Source organism: Centroberyx gerrardi, chromosome 9, assembly GCF_048128805.1.
Source record: "Centroberyx gerrardi isolate f3 chromosome 9, fCenGer3.hap1.cur.20231027, whole genome shotgun sequence".
NCBI lineage: Eukaryota > Metazoa > Chordata > Actinopteri > Beryciformes > Berycidae > Centroberyx > Centroberyx gerrardi.
The window spans coordinates 23,838,102-23,860,699 of NC_136005.1; the positions used below are offsets into that span (position 1 = coordinate 23,838,102).

The 22,598-nt window shown below is 44.1% G+C and overlaps 1 protein-coding gene across 1 annotated transcript in view; it reads right to left on the reverse strand.

The window, feature by feature from the left end:
* cachd1 (cache domain containing 1) overlaps positions 1 to 22,598 on the reverse strand; it is a 95,079-nt gene that overhangs the window by 14,766 nt on the left and 57,715 nt on the right. The window contains exons 5-21 of the mRNA XM_078285807.1: positions 22,251 to 22,377; positions 19,817 to 19,961; positions 19,220 to 19,436; positions 18,469 to 18,618; positions 15,288 to 15,572; positions 14,690 to 14,839; positions 12,284 to 12,407; positions 11,984 to 12,101; positions 9,714 to 9,882; positions 9,350 to 9,492; positions 8,075 to 8,256; positions 7,311 to 7,421; positions 5,860 to 5,982; positions 4,929 to 5,028; positions 4,146 to 4,262; positions 3,258 to 3,418; positions 2,819 to 2,905 (exon numbers count right to left, since the gene is read on the reverse strand). Of these exons, the coding sequence (XP_078141933.1) occupies positions 2,819 to 2,905; positions 3,258 to 3,418; positions 4,146 to 4,262; positions 4,929 to 5,028; positions 5,860 to 5,982; positions 7,311 to 7,421; positions 8,075 to 8,256; positions 9,350 to 9,492; positions 9,714 to 9,882; positions 11,984 to 12,101; positions 12,284 to 12,407; positions 14,690 to 14,839; positions 15,288 to 15,572; positions 18,469 to 18,618; positions 19,220 to 19,436; positions 19,817 to 19,961; positions 22,251 to 22,377 (2,509 nt within the window). The remainder of the gene's footprint in view (positions 1 to 2,818; positions 2,906 to 3,257; positions 3,419 to 4,145; positions 4,263 to 4,928; positions 5,029 to 5,859; positions 5,983 to 7,310; positions 7,422 to 8,074; positions 8,257 to 9,349; positions 9,493 to 9,713; positions 9,883 to 11,983; positions 12,102 to 12,283; positions 12,408 to 14,689; positions 14,840 to 15,287; positions 15,573 to 18,468; positions 18,619 to 19,219; positions 19,437 to 19,816; positions 19,962 to 22,250; positions 22,378 to 22,598) is intronic.

Consider the following 22,598-nt stretch of genomic DNA (forward strand, 5'->3'; position numbering starts at 1 on the left):
ATCAACCAGTCATTTTATGCTAAACAGCTTAAGAGGGACAAACAACAACAACGCTTGACGCAGAACACAGTGAAAAAAAACAACTTAATTGCTTGTCTTCCTGACATAAAAGAGAAATTGGCATTTGAAAGACTGACACGCTGCTGATGAAGGTAGATGAAAGACGGATGCTGAGAAGGGGTCGGAGAGAAAGACAGAGATTGATAGAATGATAGACGAAGTGGGTGTGCAGGGAAAGACTGGGACAGACAGATAACAAACAGGATGAGAGAGGTGTGATGGTGAGAGAAAGACACAGATGGAAGAGTGTCAGGGAGGGTGAAGAAGAGAGAGAGAGAGAGAGAGAGAGAGAGAGAGAGAGAGAGAGAGAGAGAGAGAGAGAGAGAGAGAGAAACGTGAGGAAAGAGCCACAGACAAACAGAGGCTGTGCACAAACATGTCCACCATGCAAATAACTAGAGAACATGATGAAAGCACATATGAAAGGGACAGGTCAGCTGGGAAACAGCTGCATTTCCAGCTAAACATGAAAACATGAGGAAAGGGGAGGGTCGTTTACCAGGGATACTACTAACTTAAAACAACAAAAAGTGTTGAATATATATCCGAGGGACGTTAAATATCAAATATCTGAGGTTAAGGATGTGTATTTTGCCTTATGGCAAGATCAGAAAGAGCAAAGTTGACTTTGTGTTGGCAAGACTCATTTTTGACTTTGATAGAAACATTTCCAGTTGTCCTTTTCCTTCTAGTTCTTAAATGTCAGCATGGGAAAACTGTGTCTACCTGGGTTGTGATTGACAGCTCTATTACTGCTACATGGTCACACATACACACACACACACACACACACACACGCACACACACACACACACACACTACATACATGCCTAGGGTTGTAAAGCGAGGTAATACTGCTGTTCATTTTTAGAAACGCTGGTACTTTAGAAACTCCTTGGGTAAGTTTCCATTTTAGGAACTTATGGAAATTTGGGTAATTTTAATTGAATGTATACAAAAATCCTGCATATTAAATACAACACGTACATATACGTTTCTGTACTGCTGTCCAAACTCTCTCACTTCAACCCATGGTAGGTAGAGCGTTGGTATGTGAGTGTGCACATGCATTCATGAGTTATGGGTCATTATCCTATGGGTTATCTTTTATTTATTTACTGTGATTATGGGAACTTGTGGTATCTGGCTAAATCTCATACCTAGCTGCATCACCACTGTACCCAAAAGCACTGTGAAGAACAAAATAAGTGATAAGTTCACTTATTGAACAAGGCACCATTTGCCAGTATCCACTAAAGCTAAGTGCCTGAAAACCTTTGTTTGAGTTACTTTTTCCTTTTTTTCATTAGCAATGCAGAATTTAATAGTAAGAGTAATATATATATAAAGTCATTAAAAAGGCAAACACTATAATGATGTCACATGAAGAATGAAGGCCTCCACCAAAGGATTCTGCCATAAAGGATCAATATTCCAGACCTCAGGAGACACTGAAATGTTTGTCAGTCCACATCCAACTTTCTGCCTGATCTGACACAAAGTGACGATCGTCTCTGAGAGAAATACTTTACTAAACTACACATGTCTCATCTGGCTGTTCATCCTACAGGTTTGTTTACTCTGATATGTATGTGAAATAAGTACATTCTGCAGCCAAACTAATGAATGCAGTTTCAAATGAAACTGTTATCTTCTATTTTTCATGGCATAAGAGGATCAATGTGTAAATTAGACTAAAAGGCAAGGTTATATTTGTTCCTAATAAATCTGATTTTACTGTAGTATCTGTAAAATATAACGGTGTGTTTTGTGTCCTCAGCTGGTGCCTCTCCCCAACCTTCATCCTCTCCTCACACTCTGGTAAAGCGGAGCACCAAGTCTCTCCTTTCAGGCCATTCCAACGCCAAAAAGGTGAATCTCATCTCTTGTGAGAAACACTTGGAGATAAAGCGGAGAGCCAAAGTATCCCTGTCCCAGAGCAGTGACTCTCCAGATCCTGTGGCCAGCAAGTGACAGCGGGCCGGCTCCCCTCTGGTCCTGTCAGCTAAGAAACACGGCCGGGTGAACCAGCAGGACCCGACCCGCCTCTCCTCACCTCACCACCTCACTCATCACAATGTGGGAGTCTCTTCTGCTCCATCTAACCCAGTGGTCAACCAGGCCATCCTCAGGCCCGGCATCACTCTGCATCCCTCAACTAACAAAACTGCTGCATGGCCGAGCAGCCTGCAGCACCACCTGTATGGACAAGCACACAGTCCTCACTACTCTGTACCATCTACCAGCCTCTCTTACCATGACCAGTGTGGACCAATGGAGGTGGACCCTGCACAGCTCAACCAGTCATATTACAGCTGCAAACCAATGGAGGTGGATCCTCCACAGGCTGAAGATGAGGTGGACATGGATATTGCTTATTAAATTACCATCTTTCCTATCTTAATCGTATCGTATAGTAATCATTGAACATTTATTCAATAAATGTTCTTTTGTAATCTCAACCGACTGGCTGACTGGTTATTCCTTCTTGGTTCGTTAATGTTGTTTTTCAGCAGAGAAAAGTTGGAAAGGGGTGATTTCCACTACAGTTGGACTTGCTGTGTTGAAAACCACCATCTAATGCAATGAATGTTTGAAGCGAGTTGTAAAATACATTCTGGTATATTCCTGACCCAGTGACCCGTTTATATTCCCTGACCTCCTCAAAGATTTTTTATCAAATTCCCTGACTTTCCCTGTCTGGAATAAAATTCTCAAACGTCCATGATGTGCATGTTCAGACATGTTTTGTACTGACCTGTTCTCAGCATAGGTGAGGTTGCCCGTACACTCGTTGACCTCCAGGGGGCACTCACATGGACACTCACACTCATTCTGCTCCATTCTGAACAACACACAAAAACAAAAGTTACTGCTTGTTGTCTGAGGAATTTACTATTAGAAATACACTGATGAGAATATCTGATAAGCCGTATGTCTGTCTGATTGACTATGCAACCATGGTTTGATTGTATATGTAATTAATTTGCACAATTTGTAATAATGATGACTGTACTCCTGCATCTAAACTGCCAACAAATTCATGGTATTTCCCAAACTGTAAAGATGTGCCTTCTGAATTGTAGCATCTGATGATATCATCCGATGTCAGCGACACCCATGCACAAATAACCATGTCACCTAAATAGGTAGGGACAACCGTAGTGTGTGTGTGGGTGGATGGGGGTGTGTGAGACCTGTGGCAGTTGAGACAGAGCCGGTCCACGGTGCTGCAGGCGCAGAAGGCCAGGGAGTCACATGTCTCGTTGACGATACCGGCGAAGGCGTTGGTGCCGGGGATTCGGGTCAGACGGTACTTAGAACAGTGGCTGCCGTGGACCAGGTTGGTTAGGTCGCCCTGAGGGAGGGAGGGAGGGAGAGAGAGAGAGGGAGAGAGAGAAACAACATGATATCTAATTGGGTATCTGCAGGTTTCAGAAAGGCAAATTCAGGACTTTTTAATACCTTTTTTATCTGGAATTGAATTTACCAATTTAAAAGCCTAATTAAAGAGATAAAACCAGCCCATTTACAACTGAAAATCGTGAAACTATAAATGGGCACTATAAGAAAAAGGACAACAGTTAATTAAGTGGTAAGGAGCATGAAGTGTTAAGTAAAGCAGATACGATGAAAAAAACAAAATCATGTTCTGCAGTACTATGTTAACCCTGATCTGTATTAATCTAAGAGTGAGCATGCAGAGCCAAGAAACCAGGCATTGCATGGTGAAAAAACCTCTAATAACTCTATTTACCACATTTTAATACCTTTAAGGCTTTAAGTTGTGATAATTTATTTTCAGACTTTCTAAGTATCCATGGACACCATGCAATTGTAATAGTCACTGTAAATTGGAATATTTCTTGGCTGTAATGCCAAGGATGACCGCAGGGTGGCGCCATTATACTGTCAGATAGTCATGATTGTGCTTGGTTGTGTGTTTCAGTCTAGTAGTATGCATGACAGGGTATTTCTGTCTGTCTGCATCTGTCTTCCCATCCAGCTATCCTTTTATCAACCCAGCTATTCTTCTATCTACCTATGCATCTATCTATTCATTCATCCATCTATCTATGACTCACCACTATGCTGGTGTTGAACTTGTAGAAGCGCTGCACAGTGCGGTCACTGAAGCTGTTACACAGGTTCTTCTTGACAAAGTTAGGATGGTTCAGGATGTCATTGGCCACCAGCGGCTCCTGCCACCAAAAAGACAGAGAAAGAAAGAGAAAGAAAGAGAGGAATAGGGGAAAAAGTGAAAAGAGGAACAAAGTGAGTTACAGGTAATTGAGACATCTGACAAAGAAATTAACAGGTAACATTCAAGTGTGTGTTTATGAGCATGCGTGTGTTTGCGTGTTATGGGTATGGGTGTAGGAGTAACTGTGTGTTTATGTGTGTAATGTTTTTGCTTGTTTGTTGTAATCTCCAATGAAATCAATGCATGCATTTATTCGGTATTCATGTGCCATATTTCAGAAAATACTGGCTTGTATGATGTGCCTTGCCACTGATATGCAGCGTTGGGGTGGGGGTCTATGCGAAACCAACTGCTGAGTTTTAACGAGCAAATCTCTGGTCTTGTTTGAGTTACCGTCATTAAACTTGGTACACTTCTGCAATTCATCAGAAGAAACAAATGTCTTGAAGACATATAAGTTCCCCCTATTAGATTTGTTAGAAATGAAGGCTTTTGTCTCTCAATTGTTGTCTCATACCGGCCCAAAGGGGGCGCTGCATCATTTGTGGGGAGCATTTTCACTATGGGCTTGCTCATAGGTGTGTGTGAGAGAATCTGTGTGATTAACGTTATTTTGTTTGTCAGTGTGTGTGTGTGTGTGTATGTGTGTGTACAGGTCCCTTACCTTGTGTGTGATGTGCTGTTGCTCTGCGGGGGCATGACCTTTGGGGTCAATGAGTGTTGGATGGGCCACCAGGTACCCTCTGTCCTCCATTATAAAGCACCTACAACACACACACACACACACACGCACACACATTAGTAATTCTTTGGGGTTGATGACTGTGGGGTGTTGTGGATCATCAAACACTATGCCTTGTACCCCCACGTCTGTCATGACATCCCATGATACTACTGTCCATGACTGTTTTTTAGACCCCTCTTTCTTCCCAGCCCTCAATTCACCCTCTCTCCAGTTCAACCCTATGCCACATGCTGCTCCATCTGCCAGATACTGCTCCATTCAACCTCCCTCCACTCCCTTAAGCATTCTGCCAAATACTGCTCCTTTCTCCCCCGCGCCCCCTTGGGCTAATCCTGTTTTATATGGCCCTGAACAGCAAGAGACAGAAAAGAAAGAAGGAAGGAGAGAGAAGGAGAGGGTAAGAGTGTGTGAGAGAAATGGAGGGAAGAAGGGACTGGGAGAGAGGTTGAAAAAAAAAGAAGGAAAAAAAACAAAACAAAGAGAGGGACCCATAAAAAGACAAGAGAAAGTGTGCGGGACTGAGGCAGCAGCAATGCCACATCTCCACCAGGAATGCCAATATAATCAGCTCATCTCTTCTTTCTTCCTTCTTTCTTTCCTTTTTCTTCTCTCCCCCACTCTCTGCAAGTTTAAATCTGCCTCAATAAAACAGACATTTATCCACCCTCCTGATAAATAAAGGGGGAAAGAGCACTGGAGAGAAGCAAAGAGAAGAGAAGAGAAGAGAAGGGAAGAAGAGAAGAGAAGAGAAGAGAAGAGAAGAGAAGAGAAGAGAAGAGAAGAGAAGAGAAGAGAAGAGAAGAGAAGAGAAGAGAAGAGAAGAGAGCAGTCCCGTCCATCTTCTTCCTACCTGATCTTGTTGCCCTTGTCCTGGTTGCAGATAGGCAGCAGGTCCAGCAGGACCTTATAGAAGTAGCGCAGAGTGAAGTCTATACCCATCACTGCAACCGCATAACCAGAGGACATCTGAGAGCTGGAGAGAGGAGGAGATGTGAGGAGGGAGAGGGAGAGGGAGAGAGAGAGAGAGAGAAAAAAAATATAAAACTTTTCTGTTCAATAGACTTTGCTGTGTACATCTGTGTATTGAGCTGTGTGTTGAAAGCAGTCTACTGGCCCACAGGCTCTGTAGGATAACATGCACATCTACACACACACACGCACACAAAACACTACACACTCAAAACGCACCCCCCACACACACACACACACACACACACACACACTCACTTGAGATCAGTGTTTATACAGACTACAGACTGCAGGATGATATGCTCACTGAGCCAGTATACAACACACTAATCCTGACTCATCAAAAACACGATATACTAGGTGTGTGTGTGTGTGTGTGTGTGTGTACGGACCATAGATAAGAGTTCTCATTGTATTGCTGTAAACGGTGCTGTGGCAATCCTTGCAAGTTGTATTTTAAGCTCACTGAACTGGAAACTCGGATAAGGTGACTACATTTTAATCCCCAGCCCCAGTTACACAGTCACCACCTCCAATTCTCAGCTAAAAGAGGCTGTGCAGAAAACACATATCGCAATAAGAATAACTTCTAATAATAACTGGAAAAAGTAAAGAGAGCGCAGGCTCGGCTACAGAGCAGCACCCATGGAGCCGGTGGCAATTCAGTGTCTTTGCTCAAGGACACTTTGGCAGAGCAGATGCTTGAAGACATCTGGGCTTGAACCCAGGCCATCTGGTTGAAGGACAGTCTCCCTAATCACTAAACCACCCTGCAGCCAACATGGGCAAAGCCTCTCCCTTTCAATCCTTCTCAAATTACCGCCTGTCTTCAGAGATAGCGAGGGTTGGCTGAAGCGACTTCCGGGCTCAGAGCCTAATGGCCCACAATGACGTCTGGGTTCATACAGCTCAAAACAGGAAAAATGATCAAATCTGTTGATGAGCAATATTTAATAACAAGGGCTGTTAATTTCATAGTTTGCGCTGCCATTAGCGGTCCTGTTCACTCTCGTGGCAACTGGTGAATTTGTAATTAAAGCAGAACAGACTCTATACAGTCCTATGGCGCATTTGTGGCGATGACATACAGCTCTGGATACAAGAAAAGGATTGTGGGCGTTGGAAACTCACAGCTGAGGTGAGAAGATTCATTGTTAAAGTTAAATACAATAACAGATCCTTTTATTTACTGCTAATTATGTAATTAGATACTGCTTAGTTATGAACAGACATGATTTGCAGCGCACAGGTACAGAGGAGAGGAGTGTCTCCACCTCTGACCTGACCTGAACGGGCCTCTTGGTCTCCACAGGTGTGTGGTAAAAATCTTACCTGGAGGCATGGATGGTGTGACTGATGGTGACAACGTAGCCAGCTCCTCCCACGTCCAGGTATGGCCCAGTGAAGGTGATAAGGCCGGGGTTAGCCACAGCATGCTGGTACCTACATAACACACCGGCAGAGGGTCAAGGGTCACTTCATAAGGTCAATACTGTTTGCAGTTAAAGCATGGCTGTCTGCCATTTGTAAGGCGGAAAAGTGGAGACACACAAAGAAATGGGGGAAATGTGATGATTTGATGATTTGAATAAAACCTTGTGCCCACAATGATAGAGCTCTACAAAATGTGTTGAAGAGAAAGACACACCATGTCAGAATGGCATGACTAGAAACATTAGGGAACAAAATGTGGGCATAACTAGAAACATTAGGGAAAAAATTGTGGGTTATGGTAAACTTAATCACTTAATTTGAGAGCAAACGATGAAGAAAAAAAATGTGGCAAGGCATTTACAGAAATATTCCATTGGCAAAGTAAAAGTTCTTTACAATTCACTGTTAAGCCTAAGAGACTAAAGAAAAAAAAACAACTTTACAGGACAAACTCCAACACTCCATAAGAGCTGGGAACTATTTTAAAGTACAAAGACAAACATGCACATAGAGACATTGGCACATACACACACATTCCCCTGAACTCCTACCTCCCATACCTCCCACTGCTCCCCTAAAACACACACAGACACACAGACACACACTTCTCAACCCCCCCCATCCCTTTCCCCCCCCTTCACACCCTCCAAAGTAAACCTCACCATTGTCTGCGGGTCGGGTCGAAGGCTTTGTCCATCAGTGAGCCCGGGTAAATCCGGAGCACCCCATTGGGTGTTGCTATGTAACGGCGCACAATGTAGCAGTTGAGGCTACTCATTTCCATTAGTGTCATCCACTCATCCGTGACGTGACTGGTCGCCATAACCTCGTTCCTGACAGAGGACTGCAGAGGGGAAGGGATGGAGGGATGGAGAGGATGGAAAGAGGGATGAAGAGGGACAGAGAGGGGAAAACCAAGGGAGGGAGAGAGGAATTGAGGAAGGAGTAGAAAAAAAAGAGGGAACAAACAGGGATTAATTTAGGGTCACACTGAAAAGTCCCATAAATAATTTTGAAATTTTCTACAGTTCAAGAGGGCAAAATAGTAAAGAGAAAGCAAAATAGAAATAAGGAGAGACTCTTGTTCAAACGATTCTAACAATTCAAACTTCCATAGTTCCCCTGCATACCTAAACCGCATTATAATTGAGATTATGACTGGTGAAGATAGTATCGTAGATAGATCGTGTCAAGGCAAGAACAAGAAACCACTATTTAGGAATGAATGGGACTTGGTTGTGCCAAAAAGTCCTGAAAAACACCCTGAAAAATCACATCCCTATGCCACTTTCATAGACGCTTAGAAGTTGGAAAGGGGTGATGAGGTCACTGGAGGGGGCCTTTAAAGACTAGCCTGGGAATCAGAGCTGGGACTGGGGCTTAGGGTTCAAATTTTAAACCCGCCCCCCCCTCCCACCCCCCCCGACCACAAGCAGACATAGAGACAGAGAGAGAAACAGGGGGACAGGAATGCACACAGACTGCCAAAACCACATGGGGGTTTCTCCCCTTCTTAAAGATGCAGAGCTTCATTTGGGTGGAAAAATATGTGGATATTAGTGTAATGTATGCAGTCCCAAAAAGTGGTGATGTCATTGCTTTGCCCAAGATAAGAGACAAAAATCCTTTAAAAATGTCTTGCGTTCTAAAAGTATGCAACAGTACTTCTAACTGAACTGTACATGAAAAAGTCCTGTGGAACTGTCCTGGGAGACTACTAACAGTGTGTGTGTGTGTGCATATTTGCATCTAAGAGTATGTGTATTTGCATGCATGCCTGCGCGCCATATGTGTAACCTGACCCCGGGGCTGGCTGCAAGCCACGCGTTTGTCAGGTAGACAATGTGCAGCGTGTGTTTGAGTGTGTGCACCTTCAGGCTAGGGTTCGCTATGAGGTGAATGTGTGTTGCCATGCGTGTGCGTGTGTGTTTGCGTACCTTGAGGCCCGGGTTGGCTATGAGCCTGGTGTTATCACTCAGGTAGGCGGTGTAGTGCTCCACCATACGCTTTGTTTCTGGCTGACTGAGGTGCTCATAGGGAGAGGAGAAACTACCAGCTGCCAACATCACTGTGGGAGACTCTGAGGAGCAAACACAAGGGGAAAGAGAGGCAGTGAGATATGAATGCGCTAATACTGGTGTAACACTAATCAAAATGTAGAGCTGCCTACAGATAAGAGGTATGTAGTCTGCCAATAGTCGTGGAATTTTGACCAATAACCTAGTCCAAATTACGACCAAAACAAAACTAATAGTAAAAAATAAGAACATCCCAGGTGTGTGTTCTTTCTGCTTTTCGTACCGACGGTGGCCAGCTGTTTGAAGTGCAGGCAGGAGCTGGGCTGGCCCAGCAGGTCTAAGCGATGGTAGAGCAGCTTGGAGCTGGGAGCGGTGTTCAGGTTCTTCAGCTGCTTCACAGGGATCTCCGGCTGCACGTACACAATGCACAGGATGAACGACGTGTCCTGCACCTAGAAGACCAAACAGGGGAGGAGGGGGCTCAAGTTACGCTTTAGAGAAAGATTTACGTACTCCAGAGATTAGAATTTTGTAGAGTGTTGGGAAGAAGCCTAGAAGGAGCAGAAGCAGAAATAAGGATTTTCTTCCTTTTTTGGCATATTGATTTGGGGAAATTGCTGCGACCCCCAACTTTATGCATTGATGTCTATGGTAAATGTTGTGTGCATGTGCAAAAACATTTCATGATGCTGCAGAGTTGTGCTCTCGTCAACAGCAACTGTGTATAAGCACTGACAATGGAGCTGGTGAAGTGAAAATGTTCCACTAATGATGCTTCAATGATGCTTTTCCCCAGGAATTTACTCTGATTTATAAAACTAATTTACTACAAATTTACTTTTGGTGACCAGAGAGAGCCGATGAATAAAATATTGGGTGTTGATGTAGTTCGTACGCTCGACTCCCACATTCTTTGTAGGAACTCGGAGCCACAGAGACAGTGACATTACACACACTCCCTTCTGCTATCTGCCCTCTTTTCCAGTGTTTAGTGTCAGACATCACAGCCTGTGTTTTATGGGCCCCAGGAGTCTTCCCCAGCTCTGTTGAGGAGATGAATGTGTCGGGTTTAACAATGGTGCTGAGACATGGCTGCAGCCTGCTGTTCTCACCCCTCGATTCTAAATGAAACACACTGGGCTAGCTTGGTCCCAAATGCTATATAGGCTTAGTAGCCCACTGATGCTAACTGTCAAACATATAGTAAACAGAGTTTGGAGGATACAGTGAAGTATAGCACACACAGACAGACAGAGGAATGATATATCTCTTTCTCCAAAATTGGAGAAAATCAATATAAACTGCTCATTTTAACATCAACACCCATTTCTTTAGACATCACAACTTTGTCTTGGTTTTGGTGAGGAGCATAACATTTGTCAAAATGAGCTTTTCATAAATAGGTCCCATTGACATTATCTGGCCTAAAAAAAGGACAGAACGGCGTGGGAAAGGCAAGAGACTCTTCCCGACTCTGATGCTTTCTAGGTCAGCTCACCATTTTCTGACTCTGGAAAATCAATTTAAAAAAAAAATGGAGACAGCCGCCAAAGTCATGGCAAAGGTGACGTGTTTGAACTCTAGCGCCTCTGCTAAATAACAAAATGTCAAAAGCTTTTAAAAAAATGCCAAAAATGAAATGCCTAAATTAAGTGTGATATTTTGACTCCTGCCAAAAAATCTAAATGTCAAAAAGCAAAAAGCCTAAATATGGCGTGATGTTATTGCTGTCCTGCTGCCATTTGTTCCTAAAACATGACACTTCTGGGCCTGGGAGGAAAAGCAGATTCTGGGGATAGACAGTTTTTGGGTGTGGGAGCGCTTGCTCTTTATTACACTGACTAATTTAATGTGGCGGAGGTGGGTGGGAGCCACTTGGTCTAAGGGAGACACAAAGACACATCTCTATGCTGCTTGTTGATAGCTGTATGATAGAGAAGGAGAGAGTGGAGAGAAGAGAGCAGAAGAGTGTAGATAGGCATTGTCCAGGCCATGCTTGTTGTGCTTCTACAATCTTTCTGCTCCCATCTGCCCCAGCCTATTGCCATCCACATGACAAATAATGTAGGAGCAATTCACAGTTTTTAATTTCCACCTTCCCCTGTTTTAATACAAGACCTAAGCATTACCTGGCAGCAAAATATTGTATCCTACTGCATTATTCATTCAATTCCTCCATGCAGTTATTTCTATGTGACCTTTTCTCCTTTAGGAAACATTTAAACCATGAACAGATGATTAAATAGAGCAAAACAAAGGCGGCAGTTTAACTTGCGTTGGGGCTAGTAGGTTTCTGACATACAAACCTGACGAGGTCAAAAGGAAAAGCTGACGTTGGATCTTAAGATATGCTGTGTGTGTGTGTTTGCTGCAAATGTGTGTGCGCGATAAAGACTTGAGAATTGGTCCTCAAGTACACCGCAACTTTTAACTCTTACCTAACATAGTGCACACATCAATGCAAGCCAGGCTGAGGGCAAAGTGCTGGACTGTGAAGCAAAGTGCCCATGGGTCACATATTGGCAAGAGTCTCAGCTGTCTACCATTACATACCAGTTTCCAGGCGTAGCTGACGTTGTATGCGTCCTTGCTCGGGTCTCTGAGTCGGTTGGTGTGCCAGGACAGAGAGGAGTTGACTGGCACAGCGATGACTTGGCTGCCCAAAGGAAGACTGCAAAAACACACAGCGTTAAGCAACACAAAAACACACAGAAAATATACATATGTACATATACCTGGAGGTAATTGTGGTTTTACATGGCGTGTGAAAATGAAGTCAACTTTAAAGTTGTTATTTAAAGTGCAGCTTTGTTTCATCTTCCCCCTGCACACACCCTCCTCTTCCTTCCTCACCTGAGAATGTTCTGTCGGACAGCAGGGAATCCTGGGATGTTCTCGTAGTGGATGATGTCTGTGTGCAGGGGAGGCTCTGTCATCAGATAGGGCCGCGTCAGTGATGGGTGCATCAGGGTGTAACCTGGGAAAACAACCAACCAACAACAACAACAGCATTAGTTGTTGCCTATACATCTCAAAGCAAAAACATGAGGACCTGCACACATCATAAAAACAACAAGTTGTTACGGGCCAGTAGGGAAAGAGAGTTAGTAAAGTGGTATTCAAACAACATTGCTCTCTCCCCAAAATCTGAATTTCCACTGAGTAAGGCATCAAACCCTCAAACTGCTCTAGTGACTGCGGTAGTGCTGACGAGTCCAGAGGGTGTGTGTGGGTGTTTGTTTGAGCCTCTAAACACAGACTTGAATATCAGCAGTAACAACTTTGGCAAAGAGAAAGCCCTTAAGAATATGGGGAGTGAAGGCCATGTGTGTGAAAGACAGTAAACAAACAAAGCGTCTTGGCTTATTACACAGTTCTGATACACTGTTTGTATGTGGGCTTGCGTGCATGTGTGCGCACATGGCGGTATATTTGGTGAGAGAGTGTGTGTGTGTGTGTGTGTGTGTATTGGGGAAGCAGCAGGTAGCAGCAGGTGCTGCGTCTCACTCTCCTGGAGGAGAATCCCTGGCATCTCTGACCTCATTAACTACAGCAGACTACAGTACATAAGGATGGGACCAGGACCACACAGAAGGACAGGATATAATGGAGGACCAAGCAGGAAATCAGGAATGCCCATTAGAAATTAGTGTGTGCTGTAAGTTAAAAAAAACAAACTGAAATCCTCAAATAAACTGAAAAGTCTCATCCCTGAGTATCCCAGTGCTGTATCCACATCTGTTAAATGAAATATTTAATGTAAATCATACATAAATCTATATCAAATTATACATGAGCAAGTTCAGGTTTGCTTGTTTTATTCAATACCTAAACAATCTCAAAAAGTGGACACATCACTTGCAAGATAAGATAAACCAAGCATTCCCCATGCAAAAATATTAAAAACTTGTTCAGCTGCTATTTTTCCCCGGGTTTGGCAGCGTCCAGTTAGCTGCGTGTTTACCTAAACTCTAATTGGCAGCAGACTACTTGAATGCCAGCTAATAACTTTAATGGGAGTCATTCGTCAACGTTTACCAAATAGCACTAATAAGCACGGTGCAGTAATAAGCCCTAATTTGATGGCATATTTATTACAATAACAAACTTTTCAGAGGGAAAAAAGAGACTCATTGAATGGCATAGCAGATGAACAAAACTCCACTCACTTCTCAGCAAAAATCCACTCGCAAACTTTAGTTGTAATGGTAAAAAAATTGGTGCTGTGGACTTTTTAAATTGATTTTACTTTATTTCTTTCTTAGGTATAGAATGAACCATTTATGCCCTTAATACAAAACATACAACAAAATAATAAAAGTTTACGACAATAACCTTGCTACCTTGGCACTAGGATGGTGTCACAAAGGGCAGTGTTACAGTTTTGCAGCCAATACTTCTCAGTATTAGTAGTATGATGGAAGGGGAAGCAATATACAGCCATGGTACCACCAGGCCAAACTCTTTCCATCAGTGGCTCCGCTCTCCCAGCCCACAGGACACAACTAACCTGCTGTACTGAACCAGCGGTTTAGTCAAGACCACCTCCGCTGAGGCCAAGACAAACCAACACCGGACATGAGTGCTACAGCCTGTGCTGTGGCGACGCACCGAGGCATGGCCCGAAACAGAATCGGACGCCAAAGAAATGCCAGTGCTACCTGGAAGATGTCAATTAAGGCTAATAAGGGATAATGGCTGTGTAGGAAGTCGAGACAGACAAAATAGAGCGTAATTCCATGTGTATGAGGAACATGAACACCAATATACATCCTTTTTCCAACCAGCTGGAGAGTTCCTCTGTGGCTAGGACCGATGTAGAGTCATACTCTAAATAGGTGCAGCAATGTTTTGTAGAGTTCTGGAGTCTGTCGCGCCTGTAGGCCTATAGGTCTTATAACATGTTCTTTCCTGATGATCATTTGTTTTGTGAGTGACATGGAATACTGAGCAATAGGCAATATATAGGAAAGAAATTGGCTTTATTAAGAGATCAAGCTATTGAGGTTTGAAGCTTTATTAGCTTGTATACCTACAGCCGCTGCTGTCCGTGGTGCTGATCAGGAAGGTGAGTTGGCAAAGTATCCTGTGGGTGTCATTTTCACAACTGTCTGTTCTATGACAGACAGACCTACTAATTTTTACATGATAAAGAATATGGTAGTATGGATGTTTTTATACGTGGGATGAGTGAGGGGCCCAACAAAAATGTTTCCACTGGAGCCTATTACTACCAGTGTGACAGTCTATGTGACTGACCTTTGTTATCGATGAGGAAGGTGTATGAGGCCAGTGAGTCTTGATAGTAGGTGACGTCCTCTAAGATGTAGGCCAGGTTCACATCCACCCCGACCACACCCAGCAGCAGGTTACCAAAGTAACACGGCCGGCTCACAGTCATAATAAAACCTGGAGGGAGAAGAAGAATCAAAGTCAAGTTTATGCAACAGCTCACTTTAGTTCGTTATATATATTAATTTAGGTATGGATCAGGTTAGCTCAGCTAATTCATCAGATCAGCCAAACTCATTTCATCAAGTTCAGTTCAGTGAAGCTCATTTCATTTTTTTTTTTTTTTTTTCAGTTCAGTTAAACTTATTTCATTTTTCTATGCAGTTCAGATAAGCTCAGCTAAATTTAATATAGTTTTGTTAAGAATAAACAAGTAAAATCAGTCGATTTTACTTGTTTATTCATATTTATCTAAATAAAATTAAATAAAAATGTATTTAAATTCAGTTTCATTACATTCAACTCATTCTAAGTTGCTCTGGAAAAGAATGCCTAAAATATAAATCTCATTCAATGTCCATTCAGGTTGAGCTCATTCCAGTCCAGCTGGGTCCAGACCACCCACCGTCTCCCATGGGGTCAGCGTAGGGCAGGCTGAAGCGAGCCAGGTCGATCATGCGGTTGGGCAGGTTGATGTAGAAGCGGCCCACCGTGGTCTCCAGGTTGCTCAGCTGGTTCAGCACCATCATGCTGCCTTTCACCACGGGCAACATGGCCGCTCCTGCTGATCCAGACGAAGATGCCGCAGAGGAGCGGTCTCTGTCGAAGATGCGGTCCACGCCGTACTTCACCGAGTTCTGCTCTGCCAGGTCCCGCAGGAAGGCCAGCTCCTTCAGACCTGTTACTCCCTCTGGAGGAGGGGGAAGGAGATAGAGGGAGGAAGGGAAGGAGACAGAGAGGGAGAGAGGGAGACAATGATGTAATTTATTTGTGGAAATTTGATTTAAACAAGCAGGAATATTAAGAACAAATTGTTAATGATGCCCTGGCAAAAGGACAAAACTGGGTAATCATGCACATTAAAAGGGGGGGGGAGTGGTCGAAAGGGAGGTAAAAAGAGAAAACGGGTCTTCAATTAAGAGCACATGACTCAAATTCCTATTATAAAAAGCAATCCAGCGTTCTCTTCTCCTTCTACGGTTGTAAAAGAAGTTGTAAAAAACAATTTGATTAAAGAGCTTGAAAGAACACTGCTAACTACCACAAAACAGGGGCTGTATTCATCTAGGATATCTGAAATGACAGTTGTATTTTGGGACCAATTGACCTCTCAAGTCATAATGCAGTTCATATGGTCATGTGGCAAGAGGCTTGCATAAAACTTTAAGAATAGGGGTAATGATCTCGGATCATTGGTCAGGCTGCATGACCATATGAATCTGATTCTGACTTCAGAGGGAAACTGGTTGCGAGTCAACAGCCCAGAGACATTTCCTGCACGCAGGCCCTGACTTGTGATCCTATGTCATGACTTCTTTCCCTCAAAGCTTTATTCGTATAATCTTAGCCATCTGTCAAGCCCAGAGATCACGACACATGCATAAAACCCTCATCACTGCTAACTAAATGAACAGTTGAGCTGTATACATGCTCCAGACTTTAGACTAGCCCAGACTTTATCTTTCCAAGCCCAGAGGTCGTTTAGAGGAGACTGGACAACCGTGGCTGGCCCATGCAGCTGTCACCTGGAACATTTGGCATCCCGCAACCTATTGGGATGGATAGAGCGGGGAATGCCTGCCAGTATCCAATCATTGACTGGATTACCGCAGAATCCCCATTTAATGCCAAGGCTCTGCTCTGTTGATCATCACCATACTGGGAGATTGACCGGGAGCGATGTGGTCAGGGGTGGCAATGTCAAATGAAGACTGAGAGGGAGTCTAGCTGCCAGGACTGGGGGCTGTTCACTTTCATTTCAAGCAATTCAAAGTGTCAATAGAAACTGCAATCCACTTGCCAATGAGACAGCACTCATTCTCACTCTTTGTTTATAGGAAGGATATGACAATCCTCTCATGCCAAAAGCATTTCAATTTCTGAAATGTTTGGAAAATCCAAGTCCTGAGTTGACTGAAGTGAACTCAATGCTGCAGTGGGATATTTGTGATTAAGTGCCTTGTAGAATCTCAGCTATAATACAGGTATACTGTATGTGAGACACAGTGATTGAGTAGTCAATGAACAACATGTGGAAGAGAAAGTACTAGAAACCATAGTCAAAGGACACTAGTTTATACAGGCTACCACACACACTATTGTTGGGGCAGGGGGTAGCATCTCATCAGTGCACGCACACACACACACACACACACACACACACACACACACACACACACACACACACAACTGAACATGATGCTGCCAAGAGACTGCTGATCACCTTTGACAATCAACACTTCACATTTGGCAGGGGATGCAGGGAATAAGATGCACGCACACCCACACCCATGCAGCGGGGCCTTTCAGCCGTGTACAATAGCCTCAGTAACAAAACAAATGTTTTTTGTGGATATGCAATGCTAATAAACTCGGAGGACGGTAGATTTCTGCATCCTTTTCATCATGGAGCTCTTTAAACAGGCAGGGTCCTCTGTCAGTCACACACACCGAGCGAGCAGTTCGCCCTTTGAAGTCTCGGTCTCTCTCTGCCTCTTAGATGTCCCTCATTTCCATTCTCTAATGCAAAAATGATTTGTATTAATGGTGGACTAATGCATGCGCGGCGGAGGTGTGCGTATGTGTGTGTTGCAGAGGGAGGGAGGAATAGGAGGAGGCAGATGGACGGAGGAGGACAATAAAAAGAGAAAAGAGGAAGCACACGCACCACATCGACACGCACACTGAAAACAAAAAGCCTTTGAGGTTTCTGAGCACCTCTCTAACCCTCAGCCTTTCCTCAAGCACATCCCACCCAAGAACACAGAAAAAGGATATCTAACACACACAATCAGCTTCCAGGAAAACCAAACAAGAATGTAGCTCTGTGCAGAATAGAGGGAAGAATGAAAGCTGGACTGGAGAACATTTACCTTATACAGGGCCAAAAATGGTCCAGCTTGGCTCTACGGCTAAAACATGTCACTACCACTGGAGGGGTTAGAGGTTTGATTTTCACTGAGGCTATCAATGCTAAGAATGTTTTTGCACTCAAGATTCTCTGGATAAAAGTGTCAACTAAACGGTATATGTAAAGGTGGCAAGGAAGGCGAGGGCTCAGTCCATCTATGTCAGTCAATTTTGCTATTTAACTCTTTTGTGCATTCATCAGCTGGTGCTGCAGTTAAATATCCAAGGAAAGTACGACAAATTCCATTCTGTGTTATAACCTTTTGATTCTATTAAAGCTGGAATCCAGGACATTTTCCCCAGTAATAAAAATATATTTTATCCATCTGGACTGTGGAGTCAGGTTACACCAACTGGCAGTATCACCATGGTCGGAGATGCTCTCCATAGACCGCTACTGAAATTTTTGAGTCGTTTGGGCGAAAGTCTGCTACAATAGTCTGTAGTCCGAACATCATTTCAAATACTTTTCGCCACCAGAGGGGGAGACAAAATGGGAAACTGGGGAAATCCTGGATTTCAGCTTTTAAGTGTTTGAGTTAACCAACCTATACATTTTATTCAGTCTATCTTACACTGCAGACACCTGAAAAGGCTGTGGCAACTTATGATTCGAATCAGAACATTTAAGAGTCTCCACCCATCCATATTTTTTGATCAATAAGCGAGTGTCATACCGTTCATGAGAGCGTAGGTGAGGATCATGACAGAGTTGTTGAGGTGTCGGTTCTCCTCTCTCACCACACTCAGCGTCGCTCTCTTCTCCTGCTCCGACGAGTCTCGCGACGTGATACCAGACGACAGGTAGATGATGACCATGTCTGTGGCTGGTACATGACAGGCACACACACACACACACACACACACACACAACATATATCAATTAATATCAAACAAAATGACAAGGCATTTCATTATGTCATCAACGTGTCACTACTGTCACATTCTCGCAGTCCTTCCACTGTGGCCTGTTCCTGCTACATGGGTGGCATTTTGGCTGTGTGACACGAGAGCCCGTACTCAACTCTGACAGTCAAAAGTAATGTAACACTACTTTCAAGCTTGTGGTCAGCTCCGCTAATGAGAAGTAATGTATTAACATGAAACTCCATCCCAGGAATGATCATCTACTGTCCAACTGTGAGCCTCAAGATTATTTAATTAAGACGATGAAATACTGAACCCAAAATGGCATCAAGTCTATTTATTACAGCCAAACTTTAACTTTATTACAACCAGAGTCATTATCTCATTCATTTGTCCTTTCAGCAGCATTAAATCTGCATTAGCATGTGTTGGGTCTGGCCACTACTGCAACATTCCCTCACACCTTGCAAACACGTCTGTTCTGGCACTGATGCATTTATTACTCGGTTCTGTTCAATTCAACTCAATCATACACAATCATTTCCCCTCCTTAGTTCTTACTGGCAGTGTGCTTGCTGAGGCTGCTGGTGTTCCGGAGCAGCTGGAAGGCCTTCTGGAAGCCCGCCGCGTGCTGCGTGGCGCCATCAGACGCCTTGATGTTGGAGATGAAGGTGCTCATCTTCCTCTTGGTCTCGCTGGTAGCCGGAGACAGCAGGCTCTTATAGCACTGGTCCAGGGAACAGGAGCGAACCGTCTCGGCCACTGAAAGAATGGAGATCTGGAGGAGAGAGATAAAGAAGAATGTCTCGGGAAAGAAATTTTACATTTTCAATCTGACTGGAAAGTGGAAACATAAGAGTTAATATTACTAAAAGTTAGGCTAAAAGAGGACAAATGAAAGCGTATGTCTTCACTATAAATACTCTATGTAGCACACAGTCCTAAAGTGGTTCTTTAGACTTCTGTTCTTCAGTGGAGAAGCTTTTTTTTGCTTTAAGGAACCTTATAGCATCTTTGGCTTTGACATAAAACTTTGAAATAAGGTTCTAAATAGCACCTTAAAGTTACTAACAAACTTTCCCTATAATGAAAGCCAAACGACCTCTAAAGCACCATCTTTTTTCGGGGTCTTTTTTAGTTCTGTCCAGTCCAGCTAACCTTGTCATGTTCGTCTATGGCGTTGAGGATGACCAGCGCCGAGTCCCTGGCAATCTGCAGCTGGGTGTCCGTCACCGACGCCCCGTGGTCCACCATCACCACAATGTGTTTAGACTGGGGGCGCACCGCGGACACATACACAGGCCTGCAGGAGCACACACAAAACACACACGGCCAGATCAGACAGTCATACACACACAAGCCGCAATCCAAGATAATATTAACACATATTGTAAAAGTATTAACACAGCGCAAATACAATCCTACCTTACAAACAGAAAAAAGGACCACACACTGCATACAGATTAAACAAGCGCCCAAACTACAGAAACCCACAAATGTAATATTCTATGAGAGTAAATGTTTACTGACAGCAGCACCATGACTCTGCGATCGTCTCACATTGCTAGTAACCATAAATCTCTCTGTCACTCTGTTTGTCAGTATCTGTCTCTCTCTCTTTCTCTCTCACCCCTCCTTCGCCCCCCGGCCTCCTAGGTGGCCCGTGTCGCCCTTGCCTTCCCTTGTCCAAGCCCGCCCTCGGCCACACTGTTTTCACAGGAGATCCCCTTCCCTTCACTGTTGCTTTTGGTGGAGGCTCCGCGCTTTCCCCATCCCATGTTGTCATCGCTGAGTTGCTATTCCAAAACCATGTGCTGTCTCCACTAACAAGTTCTCTTCCTATACCTTCTCCTTCAGAGGAGTGGATGAGGCTGCGCTGCAAAGACTGTAGCACTTCTGTTGCATGAAAACCTTCGATCTTCAAAAGTTACAAAATAATTCTTACTTTTCAGTTCATGCCATTTGTTTTTGAATTACAAAATATGCTTTGAATGGCTTTTATAGGCCCTAGGGTCATGGTTGTCAGCACAGAGGACCTGTAAACTTTCAATTCAAATACGAAAATGAAAAATACTAATACTGGAGATACTAGATTATCATGCAAACAGCAGTGATGTACAGAATGTACTGATGCATGTACAGTACCAGTCAACAGTTTGGACACACCTGATAGAATGTACTATGTTTTTCATTATCTTAAAGCCATTTTGATCTAAAGGCTTATGCTTAAATGCTTGAAATGAGTTTCTTAGACAAATATAAATAGTGAAGTTGATGCCTATGTATGAATTTCTTTCCAAAGCCTTTGCCTTTTCATCAAGGCAAAGGGCGGCTACTTTAAAGAATCTAAAATATAAGATCGTTTTGACACTTTTTTGGTCAATGCATAATTCTGTTTGTGTCATTTCATAGTTTTGATGTCTTTACTATTCTAAAATGTGGAAAATAGTGAAAATAAAGAAAAATGTGGTGTGTCCAAACTTTTGACTGGTGGTGTATATTATGTATCCCTATCCTAGATTTATTAGTTTTGAGGTAATCAAAGCAACGTGAAGGCAGGTACTAATGGGGTGCTTCTTTGGTGTTGCCAGGTTTCAAGCTGTATTGTCTCGGTTTGGTGTCATTGTGTGTGTTAATGTATGTGCATTACCAGCTGAGGTAGGGGGCAGGGGGTTGGGGGGGGGTAAGCGCCTGTGCGTGTGTGGTCTGCTGAAAGACAACGAGAAACTAACCCAGGGTGGAAAAGGGGGAGCGGCGCTCTCACAAAGCCTCATTCACACTCGCAGCAAGCCAAGCAACATCATTTCTCTCGTCGCTGTACGCCAGCTGACTGACTCACACAGCAAGAAAAACATGCGAGAGACATGATGAGGGGGGAAAAAAAGTGAAAACACAACAAAGAGAGACACAGAAAGAGTGAGAGAGAAAGAAAAGATGAGAGAAAGAGATGTCTTTCAGCAGAGTGGCCACAGAAAAAAAAAAGCCACAACAGTGGAGGTGTGAAATTCCTGTGGGCTTTAGTGGTACAGAGCCACATTCCTGCCAAGGGCATGTGTGGTCAGGGTGTGCGAGGGTGGTATGCCATCAACATGCCCTCTGGGCCACCCCACAGCAACTGGTGGAGGGGCAGGAGGAGGGAGAGAGGGAGATGAGGAGGGAGGAAGAGCAGGGGAGACGGAGGAGGAGGAGGAATGGGCTCAGGGGAGAAGGAAGGAGAGGTGGAGAGAGAAAGAGGAGGAATGCAAGGGGGACTAGGAGGAAGAAGGGGAGGAAGACGGGGGAAAGAGGGTGTTGCTGTGGCATTAACCTGGCTGTGGGTAGAAGTCATTTGAGATGCCACATTGCAGCAAGCATGGTGAGAGGCAGTGGTGTGAGAGTAAGAAAGCTTTGTGTGTTTTGTCCTCAGCAAGCCTATTCTGTCAACCTGTGAAGGAAATGATACTTATGGGCAGACTTGTCTATTGACAAACTGTAGGTTTGGATCCATGGGGTTTCGAGTGACCAACTTCGAGTGTCTCTTGACCCACCTGCCCAGCCGGCTGACAACAAAAGAAAAACCACAGCATTAAAGAGAGGAAAGGTCGTCCCGTACCTGCTGCGGTGCTCATAACTCCCTTTACAGTGGAACTTGTGGGCAGGGAAGACGGTGAAGATGCCCTCCTCTGAGCTGAAGTACTGCCACTTTATCCCCGGGTTGGACTTCAGGTTGTCTGCCAACACTGCAGAGAGGAGAGGGAGAGGGACAGACGGAGGGAGGGAGGGAGGGAGGGAGGGAGGGAGGGAAGCATGGTGGAGGAGAAACAGAGAGAAGGGCAAGAAAGACCAAGGAAGGCAAAGGGGAGAGAAGAGAGGTGGGGAGGAAATGGGAAAGACAAGGGGGAGGAGAGAAGGTGAGACGGATGAGCAAATGAGGAGGAAATACTTTGCGAGATTCTCTTTC